Source organism: Micropterus salmoides, unplaced genomic scaffold (assembly GCF_014851395.1).
Source record: "Micropterus salmoides isolate LMB-PRFRI ecotype aquatic unplaced genomic scaffold, ASM1485139v1 Ms_hic_scaffold_16, whole genome shotgun sequence".
Lineage (NCBI taxonomy): Eukaryota > Metazoa > Chordata > Actinopteri > Centrarchiformes > Centrarchidae > Micropterus > Micropterus salmoides.
Genome location: NW_024040707.1, coordinates 15,952,905 through 15,966,088, shown reverse-complemented (window position 1 = coordinate 15,966,088; position 13,184 = coordinate 15,952,905). Strand labels below are relative to the sequence as shown.

Here is a 13,184-nt window from a genome sequence, read left to right as displayed (position 1 = left end):
CCAAAGTGTGTATTTTATTGAATCCATGGCTCAAAGGACCATAGAAAACTGAAAACAAGGCGTCAGGCTACAAAAATGAGGAACATGGAACCACTATTTTAAATAGGAATGTAAAAAATGCTTAAATTAAAAGATTAAGTTTTGAAAAAAACGTAACTGGATTTGTTTTTGAGCTACTTAATGCAAATTTTTAATCTTTTCTTCAGTATTTTGTATTCCTCATAACGGACGTTGCGGCTCCATTTTCAATCGGGATTTTCTTTTGGAAAGCACTACCGGAAGCAGTATTTTTCGTCGTGCCAGTTTGACATCGTTTCTGACTTGCTTGTGATTCATGTTTTGTTAGCTAATCTGGCTAGCAGATGTCGCCTTGAACCTATTTTCAGATGAATATATGTGGTAAGAATTTTGCTTTTGTCATTCCTAATGTACTGCTGGTGATCTGTAGCAAGTTTACGCCAATAAATTGGGAAGCTAGTAAGTTGTGTTTCAGTGCATTCATGATGAATTAACTGCAGTGCTACCCAGCTAACGCAGCTAACGTTTGCTAACTGGAGCTTTCGGAGGAGCCAGCAGGAACTGCTTTGACATAATTGTATCCTCTTTCCTATTGGAGTGTCTGCTAGAAACATATTCATTTGAACTCTGAGTGATGTTCGTATCGGCATGAAAATGTACAAAAACATTGAATACGGGCTGTGTGTCTTCTCCCTGCCGACTTTGATGTCGTTACATTAGCTTACGTTTGCGCTAAGGCCCGAGCTACTGCTGGGCCGATGTTAACCAAGCTGGCCACCGGTTATTGTAACGTTAGTGAATTTATCAATGTCACGTTATTTACCATTATTACATATCACACTGCTATTAAATTATCCCGACCACCTAGAATAAATTTAGATTTTTTTATGTCACTAACGTGGAGTAGTGTTGTTAACGTTAGTTTTAACATTACTGTGATAACGTCATCCTTTTAACTGACGTGAGTTTAGAAAAAGAAAAACATGACAATGACGTTGTTCCTGAAGCTTACAGCGTAGCTACCTATTTATCCAGCATCTTATCTGCTCTATAAGGAAGTTTTCATTACCCCACTACTGATTGTATCCAGTGTACTTGTCTCTTGACGATGACACTAATGGTTTTCAAGATTGGATCTGTGTCTCTCTCTGCAATTTCAGCATGAAACGGTTCAAACGCCACTCCTAGTTAGAGGGGAGGATGGCACATCGACGTACCCCACCTCCGCTGTCCCAGAGGACAGATTACCTGCAGCCTGATAATGATTCCGACATGGACTCTGGTGTTGGCGATGATGCAGGGGAGGATGCTGACAGTTGCCATGAAAGCACAGTAACAGAAGAGGAGAAAGTCAACAAGCATGATGGCACAGAAGAAAACAGCGGGGAGGACAGAGATTTTACAGTTTTTGTTGCCTTTCAAGGGGATATGGAGGATGAGGACTTCACACAAAAACTTGACACTGTCCTCAGTGGGATACCAAACATGCTAGATATGGGTTAGTTTACTTTTGATGACTCTGACGTTGAAGAATCTCTTATTTTGTTATTGATCAGTGTCAGAATATCTGAGGTACATTCACTTTGTTTCTTTGTCCAGAGGGGGTGCACAAGTTTCAGAAGCACTGCATATTTGAAACATGCCCCTATTTCTGTGTGGCATTGTATATTTCAGCAACAGTTTTGTGTTTATCTTTTCCTTGTCCTTCTGTCCTTCCTGACCAGTAGTCTCTTTTTCCAATCTTGTATACACTGTAACTACAACTTGAATCCATTCCATGTCCCTTTTTTAGGCTCTGGTAGGCTATGGCCACAGCATGTGGAGCCTTGGAACAGTGTGCGGGTTACCTTCAACATTCCTCGAGATGCTGCTGAGCGTCTCAGACTGTTGGCCCAAAACAACCAGCAGCAGCTGAGAGACCTGGGGATTCTCTCTGTGCAGATAGAAGGTAACAGCTCAGCCTTCAAACCCCTTGTCACTTCAAAATAGGATGCAAGACACAATGTTTTTTTGTCTATGGCATTTCAAAATAAAGCTGGCAGTCAATTATGGCAGAAATCATAAGAGAGAGGGAGGCAGGGCAAGCCGGGGTGTTTACCTGAGGTGTAGGTGTTTGTGAGTGTGTGGACAATTGATTTCTGAGGCAGGTGCAAAGCATACTTAAAAACAATAATAAGAATGTTCGTGTTCATTAAAACCTGCTTTCACAGGGTGGTATAATGTGAAAATGTAAGATTTTTTTGCTGGTGGGGGGGGGGGTTTACAGTCAGGATGCTGGCTCAACGCTGTGATTTCTGTCAGCCATCACCCAACCCTACATCATTGCGAAATGGAATGCGGCACAATAGGCTAGCTTTATCTCGATAATCTTGTTTTCATAATTGTTGGACGCCAAAATCGTAATTGAAAATTTGATTAAATGCACAGTACTACTTCAAAATAAAGGATATCAACTAGACTTCCTGTAGTAAATGTTTTTCATAGATGTTTCCTCTATTCATGTTCAGGGGAAGGGGCCATCAATGTGGCTGTGGGACCAAATAGAGGTCAAGAAGTCAGAGTGAATGGACCAATTGGAGCACCTGGCCAGATGAGAATGGATGTCGGCTTTCCAGGTCAGCCTGGTCCAGGTATTAATTTACTGAATTGATTACGCATGGTCTCTATATACGAACTAGACTGAAACTGTGCTTGAATATTGGATAGTGGTTCATTTAGTAGTAGTTTTTTAATGACACAGTAGGTAATATGCAACCATTGATTGTTTTTCTTATACTACTACTACTACTGATGATGAAGATGATGATGATTATTGTTATTATTATTATTATTTCTAACATACATGCCTCCATAAAGACACGACTTAAAAATCTGTAAAGACCAAAAATAGTTGAATGTGTTGCATGGTTATCAGTTGTTATAGCCATTCATTAGTTATGTATTTTTAATCTGTAATTTTCTATTAAATATGTTCAGCCATTTATAAATATTAGCTGTTTGTCTGTTTGCACATAATGATTTAATATGCATATATTTCAACAAGGAGGAGTAAGGATGGCTAATCCGTCAATGGTTGCCGCTGGGCCGGGTATGGCAGGTCAGGCTATGGTACCAGGCAGCAGTGGACAGATGCATCCTCGTGTTCCAAGACCATCTTCACAGACAGGTTCAGGTCATTATTTCTTGTACGTCAAATGATACATGATGTAATTTTGAATATCTAACCGCTCTGACAGTACAATAATGGAAGAACCACATCTTCCTTCCTCTCAAATAGATTTGATGGATCCAATGATGCCAGGTATGTCAGTTCAGCAGCAACAGCAACTTCAGCACCAACAGGCTGGTCCCCATGGCTCAGGCCCAATGCCTCCTCAGGCTGCCCATCACATGCAGGCTCTGCAAGCCGGGAGACCGCTGAACCCTGCTGCGCTTCAGCAGCTACAACAACAACAGCATCACCAACAGCAACAGGTCCAGCAGCAAGCTCAGCTATCCCAGCTAGGACCTAGACCTCCATTCAACCCATCAGGCCAGATGGCTGTGCCACCTCCTGGCTGGAACCAGTTGCCCCCCGGGGTCCTCCAGTCACCAGCCGCCCAAGGAGGCCCTGCCTGGAGAAAGCCGCCACCCCAAGCCCAAATGGTTCAACGCCCACCCTCCCTTGCTACAGTTCAAACTCCTAGCCACCCTCCGCCCCCTTACCCATTTGGCAGCCAGCAGGCTGGGCAGGTATTCAATGCCATGGGACAGGGACAGTTACAGCAACAACAGCAGACTGGAGTGGGTCAGTTTGCAGCTCCCCAACCTAAAGGCCCACAGGCCAGCCCTGGTGGTGTTGCAGGGCAGCCCAGACCCCCTCCACCCCTTCCACCAACTTCTGGACCACAGGGCAACCTCACTGCCAAGTCTCCTGGTTCCTCCTCGTCTCCTTTTCAACAGGGTTCACCAGGGACTCCTCCCATGATGGCTCAGAGACCTACAACTCCACAGGGTTTCCCTCAGGGTGTTGGATCACCAGGAAGAGCAGCCCTCGGCCAACAGGGTAACATGCAACAAGGATTCATGGGAATGCCCCAGCATGGACAGCCTGGGGCCCAAGTTCACCCAGGTGGGTTAAAGTTGTAACTGTTTCTTGGTAGACTCAAATACACATTAAAAATGTTTAGGGGGGGTTGCCATCGTAAAAGAGTATGGTATTTATAAATGTTGTACTCCAGTGTCTAAAATAACAAAAGTAATGATTACTAATTACAGGCATGTCGAAGCGTCCCATGGGCTTTCCAAACCCAAACTTTGTCCAAGGTCAGGTGAATGCCAGCACTCCAGGAACCCCTTGTGGAGGAACCAGTCAGCAGCTACAGAGCAACCAAGCGATGACTCACCCAGGTAAAATGGTGCTTGGTTTGAAAATTTAAATAATGTGAAATGGGAGAGAGGGACTGGGTTTTTGAGGCAGAGATCAATACTTCAGCATTTTAAAAGATTTGCTGTTTATGCAATTGCAAACATTTTTGGCAAAGATGCCTTACATTTAGTTGTTACATAGTTACACTACTTAACCTTCTGTATGCAGTAATCTACTCCATGGCTTACCACGCAGTAAGCAGAAGGCATAATAGCTTATTACCTTCTTACCTGTTGTGAAACCCATTTATGTAGTTTCTTCTTTTTTTCCCCTCCCTGTTACATCAGGAGCCCAGCCATCAGTCTCCACACCAAACTCAATGCAGGGTGCACCCCATGCCCAACCCAATGTTATGGGTGTACAAAGTAGCATGGCAGGTCTGCCCCCCGGTACAACCACTGGACCTATTATGGGTCAGCAACAGCCTGGCCTCCAGACTCAGATGATGGGCCTCCAGCATCAGGCCCAGCCCGTGTCCTCCTCCCCCAGCCAGAAGGTTCAAGGCCAGGGTGGAGGTCAAACTGTCCTCTCAAGGCCCCTCAGTCAAGGGCAGAGAGGAGGGATGACCCCACCCAAGCAGATGATACCTCAGCAAGGCCAGGGGCCGATGCATGGGCAGGGTCAGATGGTTGGAGGCCAAGGGCACCAGGCCATGCTCCTACAACAGCAGCAGCAACAACAGCAGCAACAACAGCAGCAACAACAACAAAACTCCATGATGGAACAAATGGTTGCCAACCAGATGCAAGGAAACAAGCAGGCATTTGGGGGCAAGATTCCAACTGGGGTCATGCCCGGCCAGATGATGCGTGGCCCTTCTCCAAACGTTCCAGGTAACATGGCTCAGTTCCAGGGCCAGGTTGGCCCACAGCAGATGACTCCACAACAGCAGCAGCAAATGGCTCAACTCCAACAACAGCAGTTACAACAGCAGCAACAGCACCAGTTGCAACAGCTGCAGCAGCAGCAGCAGCAGCAGCAGCAGCAACAACAACAACACCAGCAGATGAACCAGCAACAGCCCCAGCAGGTTCCTATTGCTGGCAATCCTAATCAAGCTATGGGCATGCATGGGCAACAGATGAGGCTCCCTGCTGGTCATCCTCTTATCCAACAGCAGTTGCAGCAGCAGCAATTACAGCAGCAGCAGAAACAGCAGCAACAGGCCATGTTGCAGCAACAACAACAACAGGCAGCTCAGCAACACCCACATCCTATGGGAGATCCTAATAATGGGACAAGTGACTTGGGGGTCCAACAGATGGTCCCAGATATGCAGGCACAGCAACAGCAAGGCATGATGGGGGGCCCTCAGCACATGCAGATGGGAAATGGTCACTTCGCAGGTCATGGCATGAACTTTAACTCACAGTTCCCAGGTCAGATGCCAATGGGGGGACCCTGTGGACAGGCAGGAGCCTTTCCCATCAGCAAGGATGTAACACTGACTAGCCCACTGCTAGTCAACCTGTTGCAGAGTGATATATCAGCCAGCCAGTTTGTGCCAGGAGGAAAACAGGGAGCAGGGGGTGGCAATCAAGCCAAACCCAAAAAGAAGAAACCAGCACGAAAGAAGAAGCCCAAAGAGGGAGAGGGCCAACAGCAAGTTGAGGGACTTGGGTAATAATTTGTATTTGTTACAGTTTGGTTTCGCCATTGTGGACAGTTGAAGTCAGTTGTATTACTGTACTAGTAATTATTTAATTCAGCTTCATGTATTTATTCTCTTTTCTTAGTGCTCTTGATGTGGCTGCTGGCATGGAGGATTCTGAACTGCCAAATCTGGCCGGTGAACAGAATTTGGGCTTGGACAACTCTGGCCCGAAACTCCCTGATTTTGCCAACAGGCCTGCTGGTAATTAAGTCACATGATGTAAAAATAATAATTTTTTAAAATGTCCATTAATTGCAGATTCTGTAGGTCTAGCAACTTTACAATATGCTTTACTTCTCAAAATTTGTACTAGTATCTGTTTTGTATATGTATACCTCTCTATACATCCCCTAGGCTTTCCTGGCCAAACTGGAGACCAGAGAGTTTTGCAGCAGGTGCCCATGCAGTTTATGCAACAACAGCAACAGCAGCAACAGCAGCAACAGCAGCAGCAGCAACAACAACAACAACAACAACAACAACAGCAGCAGCAGCAGCAGCAGCAGCAGCAGCAGCAACAACAACAACAACAACAAATGCAGCACATGCAACAGCAGCAGATACAACAACAACAACAACAACAACAAATACAGCAGCAGCAACAAATGCAACAACAAATGCAACAGCAGCAAATACAGCAACAGCAGCAACAATTACAACAACAACAACAGATGCAGCAACAGCAGCAGATGCAACAGATGCAGCAGATGCAAGGTCTCCAGAATGCTCAAGGGCAGCAGGGAATGACAGGGCCGCAGACTCCGGGTCAAGGCCAGCCCCAGATGCACCCTCATCAGCTGCAGCAACAACACCAGCAGCAAACTCAACAACCACACCTGCAACAACAGGTATTATAAGTGTTATTTACCTTTTGATAGTGTTTGGTATTAAGACACTGGTTAACAATAAAAATGTTAATAATATTTTGCCCCATTTTGCATTTTAGCAGCAACAGCAGATGATGATGATGCTGAAGATGCAGCAGGAGCAGGCAAAGCATCGCATGTCCATCCCTCCAGGAGGCCAGCTCCCTCCTAGGGGACTGGGAAATCCACCTGAGGTACAGAGGCTTCCTGTCTCTCAGCCAGGCAACATGCCTGTAATGATCAGCCTTCAAGGACATGGAGGGGTAGCACCATCACCTGACAAAGCCAGAGTGATGCCTCTGATGGTGAACCCACAGGTAAGGGCCAAATGATGAAACACGTAAACTGATTTTGACATTCACATCTCGTGATTTGAAATTGTACTTGTGAGTGCACTTTTATTTATTTTCTTGGGAGTAAACTGTACACCATTTGTATTTGTACTCTTCCAGCTTGCAGGTGCTACACGAAGAATGTCCCATCCTGATGTGGGGCAAGTTCCCCAAAGTACTGGATCTGAAGAGGCCTCTGCAGGGGCCCACCAAAAGCAAGACAGGTCTGGTGGTTCAGAAATTGGGGTACACCCTGGAAATGGGGCCCAACAGATGATGCCCAATCAGGGCTCTAACACTCACATGATGAAGCAAGTCCCTGGTCCATCACCGATGCCCCAGCACACTGGAGCCAGTCCCCAGCAACAGTTACCCACTCAGCCTCAACAGGGAGGCCCCATGCCTGGTCTTCATTTCCCCAATGTCCCCACAACCTCGCAGAGCTCCAGGCCCAAAACTCCTAACAGAGCCAGCCCCAGGCCATACCACCATCCCCTTACCCCAACTAATCGTCCGCCCAGTACTGAGCCCTCTGAAATCAACCTTTCACCTGAGAGGCTAAATGCCTCTATTGCTGGGCTGTTTCCTCCCAAAATCAACATTCCTCTGCCTCCCAGACAGCCTAACCTAAACAGGGGGTTTGACCAGCAAGGTCTTAACCCAACAACACTGAAAGCCATAGGGCAGGCGCCTCCTAGCTTAACTCTACCAGGCAACAACAACAATGGCAGTGCTGGTGGAAATAACACTAACAACAATCAGCAGCCTTTCTCTACTGGCACTGGAGCAGGAGGCCCAGGCGCTAAACAGGAAAAGCAGACTGGAGGGCAGGGTAAGAGGGCAAGTCCTAGCAATAGTCGGAGGTCAAGTCCAGCCTCTAGCCGCAAGTCAGCCACCCCAAGTCCAGGGAGACAAAAGGGGACAAAGATGGCCATCACCTGCCCTCCCCCGCAGCAACAGTTGGTCAGCCCTCAGGGGCAAACCATGATGCTAAGCCCTACCTCAGTATCCCCAAGTCCAGTATCTATGCCTTCACAAGTAAGTGGGGCCATGGAGGCACAGCAGACCCAGAGCCCCTTCCATGGGATGCAAGGTAACCCTGCCGAGGGTTTCAGGGACAGTCAGGGAATGATGACAGCAGAGCAGCGACAGATGCATCAGCCTCCGCCTCAGCCTTTGAGAGAGTTATCAGCTCCCAGAATGGCAAGTCCTCGTTTCCCCACGCCTCAGCAGCCTAAACCTGACTTGGAACTGCAGGGTGGCACAGTTGATAGGCAGCCAGCACAAGTGGCACCTATGCAGGACTCCGAGGTCTCACCTACTCTCAGGACAGCTCCAACTTCCCTTAATCAGTTACTGGATAACACGGGTATCCCAAACATGCCTCTTCGGCCCATACAGAGTAATACTGTTAGGGAGGTTATGGGAAAAGACGGTCCCAAGTCTGCTTTGGATCCAGAGAGACCACTCTACAGTAATTCCCAGAGTACAGATGTGTCAGCTTCTGTTGCTACTAGTGCCACTATAAATGAATCAGAAGCTAAAGCCAAACCTGCTGTCCCAATCCCAAACAGCAGTCCTAATTTGCAGCCTGCTTCAATTCCCAGCTTGCACTCTAGCAATAGCGTAAACTCCAGTACTACCCCTGGCCTTAACCAAAACCCCATCTCTAGTCTTGGCGCCCTTCCCAGTTCGAATGTAAACCCAACACCTACCCTTAGCCCCACCCTCAGTACTAACACTAATGCCACCACGAATGTAAGCCCCAACCCAGTCACTTCAAATCAGAGCACTCCTGCCTCCACCATTACTACCAGTTCTAAATCCAGCTCTGGTCTAAACCCAGCCATTTCGGCGCCAAACCCAAGCCCTAGTCATAAACCTGTGACAAGTGTTCACTCAGTCATACAGATCCCTGCCTCTTCTAGCACCATTTCCCCCAACCAGATCACTGTCTATGTCACTTCTAACCCCATCACTTCTGCCCCCACTCCCCAGGCACCCGCATCTATGGTCTCCACCATGGTGGCCGTCCCTAACAAGAACATTAGACCTCAGGACATGCGGCAGCAGGCCCCGGTCCCCCGACCCCCTCAGTTCATCGCCACAACCCCTGTATTTATCAACCCAATTTTTCAGGTCCCAGGTGCACCTGTGGCAGCCAATTCCACAGTGGTATCACAGTCAGTCACCATGATGGGGCCTATTCAGGTGTCTACTACAAACATCCAACTTTCTCCTGCCCCAAGCTCCACCCACTCCTCAGGGGTGAACATGACCAGCACTCAGGCTGCCAGAAGTGCTGTTGGACAGGTCCAGATCGCCACTAGTATGTCCTCATCAGCCCCAGTTGCTACCCCCCCAGCTCCTCAGCAAATTAACCCAGGAGCTGTCAAAACAGAGAATGCAAGTGAGGCAGGCTCTGCTCAGAAATCTAGTCCCCCAGTCCAGCAGCCATCTCCCCATCCAAGCCCTTCAGCATCATCTCCCTTTCAGCCACCACTGGCTTCTCCTCCTCCCTGCTCTAGTCCAGGGGCTGTTAATTCCATCCGAAAGAGCCCCATGTCTCCATCTCCCACTGTCCAGGTGAAAAGTAAACCTGCACAGGCCTCTGCAGCTGTTACCAGTACAGCTGACTCTCAGCAGAGTCCTGTAGAAAGGCCTGCACAGGGGCCAACTGGGACTGCGCCACCCCAGGCCTTTCATCCTCCTGCTAGTTCTGCTGTTCAGATTGAGGCACTAGCTACCCATACTACTGCTGCTCCAAACAACATTACTCTGCCTGCAGTGTCATCACCAATGGCAGTTTCCAGCCAAGTTGCTGTTCCCACTCAGATTGTAACACAGGCTCCAGGGTCTGCACCAGCTTCAGTCTCGAGCCCAGCCCAGGCTGCAACTTCTCAAGCTCCTATTGTCACTGGTGTCTCTTCAGTTAACTTGCTCTCTACGATTGCTCCTGTACAAAGCCCCGTACCGTCCATTGTTCCAATTGTTGCCAGACCTGGACCTGTTCAGGAGGTTTCCCCTACCACATCCTCTCCAGTTACTAACCCCAGTGGAGTTCTGCCAGCTCAGTCTGACCCCCCAGCTATGGAGTCCTCCATGCTGCAAGCTGCTGCACCTGCTGAAACCACTCAGACCACCCCAGGTAAACAAACAGCTGTGAGTTTAAAGAATCATTGGGTATGTATGTATTAGTGCTAGGCAAAGATTAAAACATTTAATCTCGATTAATCACATAGTTATGCGCAAAATTTAATAATGAATTCTAAAGTAGTGTATTGAACACTTTTAATTGAAATGTATTGCTATATACACAAAAGTGCAATAACATGCTGTTTGTAAACACTTAAATAACACTTACTAAATAAATAAGGTGCTTTTTGCCAGCAGTATTCTCTTTACACAGTAGCAATAAAATATTTCTTGTAAATCTCAACTTAAACATTAATTTAATCAAATCAAATAGTATAAAACCAAAGCTATTTTATCTAGCTTGTTATGTGAAAATACCATCCAGAGTCACGATCATAACCATCCTTATCCACTTCGCTGTGGCATTTGTTCGCTTGTCTTGCTTTTGTTTATCTACTTCTCCCACCCCTCTGTGACCCGTGGTTTGACTGTATGTGTATTGAGAGCCAGTGAGAAAAGGACTTTCAAAATATTAATGATGATGATGATAATAAAAACTGCATTAACGTGAGATAAAATAATTGTCGGTGTTAATTAATGCATTAATGCGATAATAACATGTTAACTTGCCCAGCCCTTGTATGTATGCATGTATCAAGTAAACAAGATAATGACCATACTCTTGCTAATGACTGATGTTCCTTTTTAAGGAGTTTAATTTCAGAAGCATTTTTGTTAAATTTGTTGAAATTCTTTTACATGCCAGCAGGAATCAATAAATCAAATGCTTTCACACACAAATTCGCAGGATTGTAATAAGCACATCAAATAATTTAATTCGATCCAGATTTAAGTATCAAGCTTTCCAGGGTTTGTACATTTTACAATGAATATTTGGTTGTTGTTTTTTTCTGGTTTAAAAAGGAAGACCATTGCTATATGCAAGGCCTTTGCTAACTGCTGGTAGAAGAGATAGTTGTGCAAGGCTTAACACACAAGCCACTCTATATTTGGTTTTAGTTTAGGAATCTGTGATACATATTCCTAACTAAATATGTTTTACATATTTAAATGTGTTAGTTGAGCTATTCAATTATTTTTCCTCAGCACCCATTCAACAAGAAGTCCCACAGTCACAGGAACCTGTTGCCAGTGAGAAGACCAGTAAGTGTGGTCATCTTTGTCTTTAAGAAGTTGTTAAAAAGGACAATGCCCTATGATCTCATTATAGTCTTTTGGAACTGGTTGGCATAGAAGTAACTCTTGTTTTTTGTCCCATTTAGGTGAAGAGGTCTCGACAGGTTCTGAGCAGGGGTAAGATTCCTCATAACATTTGTATTACTTGAACTGCTGTACTGTTGATTAGCTGTGTAATGCTCCATGTGCTTGGGGTCTATTAAGATTTTCCCTACTATTATCTATTCTATCTGTTGATCTCTGAAAAGTTGGCCTAGTCTTAAGACCCATGCTCTCGAAGGAGAAATGCTTAGACATTTCTAACTCTACTGAAACTCAGGGAGTTCTTTTGGTTGGCCAAGGGGTTACATGGTGAAAACAATGAGTCACGTGGCCTCAGCAATTGGTATGTATAAATAGCATGCAACAATATAAATATACTTATGCATGTCAGATATTTAAACAAAGAACAGCCCATCGCAAAGCAAATTGTACCACTCACTGACCTGACCTTTCCTGGGGATTGTCATAATATGGTGGGGAAGTAAAGCCATTTTTTGTTCAGCACAGTTTATAGTTTACCGCTGTTTTTCCACTTCTATCACAGATGGGCAAAGAAAAGAAAGACGCCCATCAACTTAGTCCCAAGGTATGTATTTTAACATGTTTGTGCTGCAAAGACACAAGCAGTGATCATGTCGACGCAGCGGATGCTGTTGGGATGAAGACGCACGTTATCTGTGGTAGACGAGGAAAAACAGCAGTCCTGAGTGGTATTATATCTTTCTCTGAGTAGAGAAGAGTTAACGCACACCCTTGCATCTTCAGTAACGCATCCTTGTGTTGTCCTTCCTTGTCGTTTGTTGTTTTTCTTTCTGGTCCTCTCAGAGCTGCTGTGGAGAAGCCCAAAGGACCGAGCAGACGCAGCTCCCGGGCAGAGAAGGAGGTGGAGGAGGAGCCAGTAGCTGACAGCGCCATTAGGAAGAGATCAGCCAGGCCCGGAACCAGTGCTGCTGTAAAAGGTAACTTAAACACACAAGCAGCTTTTAAAGACACAATATCAATTATTAAATCGTAGCTACACACATGGCATTACTATATTTCCCCTAATATACTTGTGTACTCCTTTTCTTTTTTTTTTTTTTAAACAGAAACTGGAGCGAGCCCCACCCAGGCCAAACGAAGGAAGTCTAAATAGCCTGTCAACTGTACTGTAAATGTTTTTGTTTCTCGCTGTGAATCAGTTGATATCGGTTTTTCCCTCCGAGATTATGAATTTCGACCGGAGGAAGAAAGCGTGTACAGATTGTTTTAAACTTAATTATGCTTTTGTTTTGTCCATGCTATTACGTGAGACTGTAGTTAGAGTGTGTGCATACAGTATGTGTTTGTGTGAATGTGCTTTTTATATTAAATGCTGGATTAATCATGTGAAGACTGATAATGGAGCTTGTCATGATTGTATAATTATGTTGTAAAACTGAATTAAATTTTTTACTGCTTTTTGTTCTGTGAAACTGTGTAAGATGATTCATGCATTGTCCTAAGGTTGTTGATCATTTGAAGTTCAGTCTCACAGCCTGCTAATTCTTTCC

The 13,184-nt window shown here is 45.7% G+C and overlaps 1 protein-coding gene across 8 annotated transcripts; it reads left to right on the top strand.

Annotated features, from left to right (window-relative positions):
- The first annotated feature begins 251 nt into the window (after positions 1–251).
- On the top strand, positions 252–13,106 carry ncoa6 (nuclear receptor coactivator 6). Of its 8 annotated transcripts, none has more exons than XR_005444817.1 (17): positions 252–399; positions 1,179–1,516; positions 1,811–1,966; positions 2,526–2,648; positions 3,062–3,190; positions 3,296–4,129; positions 4,276–4,407; positions 4,714–6,046; positions 6,163–6,281; positions 6,435–6,928; positions 7,027–7,263; positions 7,399–10,426; positions 11,521–11,577; positions 11,697–11,727; positions 11,930–11,995; positions 12,197–12,611; positions 12,741–12,757. XR_005444817.1 is itself a non-coding variant. In XM_038722428.1 (17 exons), the coding sequence occupies exons 2-17, from the start codon at positions 1,219–1,221 to the stop codon at positions 12,785–12,787; spliced, it is 7,173 nt and encodes a 2,390-aa protein (XP_038578356.1). In that variant the 5' UTR covers positions 252–399; positions 1,179–1,218; the 3' UTR covers positions 12,788–13,106. The 8 variants fall into 8 exon arrangements, 5 of the variants coding, with proteins under 5 accessions (XP_038578356.1, XP_038578355.1, XP_038578354.1 ...); XM_038722428.1 differs by lacking the exon at positions 11,930–11,995 and having other exon boundaries at positions 2,526–2,633; positions 3,062–3,184; positions 12,197–12,238; positions 12,478–12,611; positions 12,741–13,106; XM_038722427.1 differs by lacking the exon at positions 11,930–11,995 and having other exon boundaries at positions 2,526–2,633; positions 12,197–12,238; positions 12,478–12,611; positions 12,741–13,106.
- The last annotated feature ends 78 nt before the right edge of the window (positions 13,107–13,184 follow it).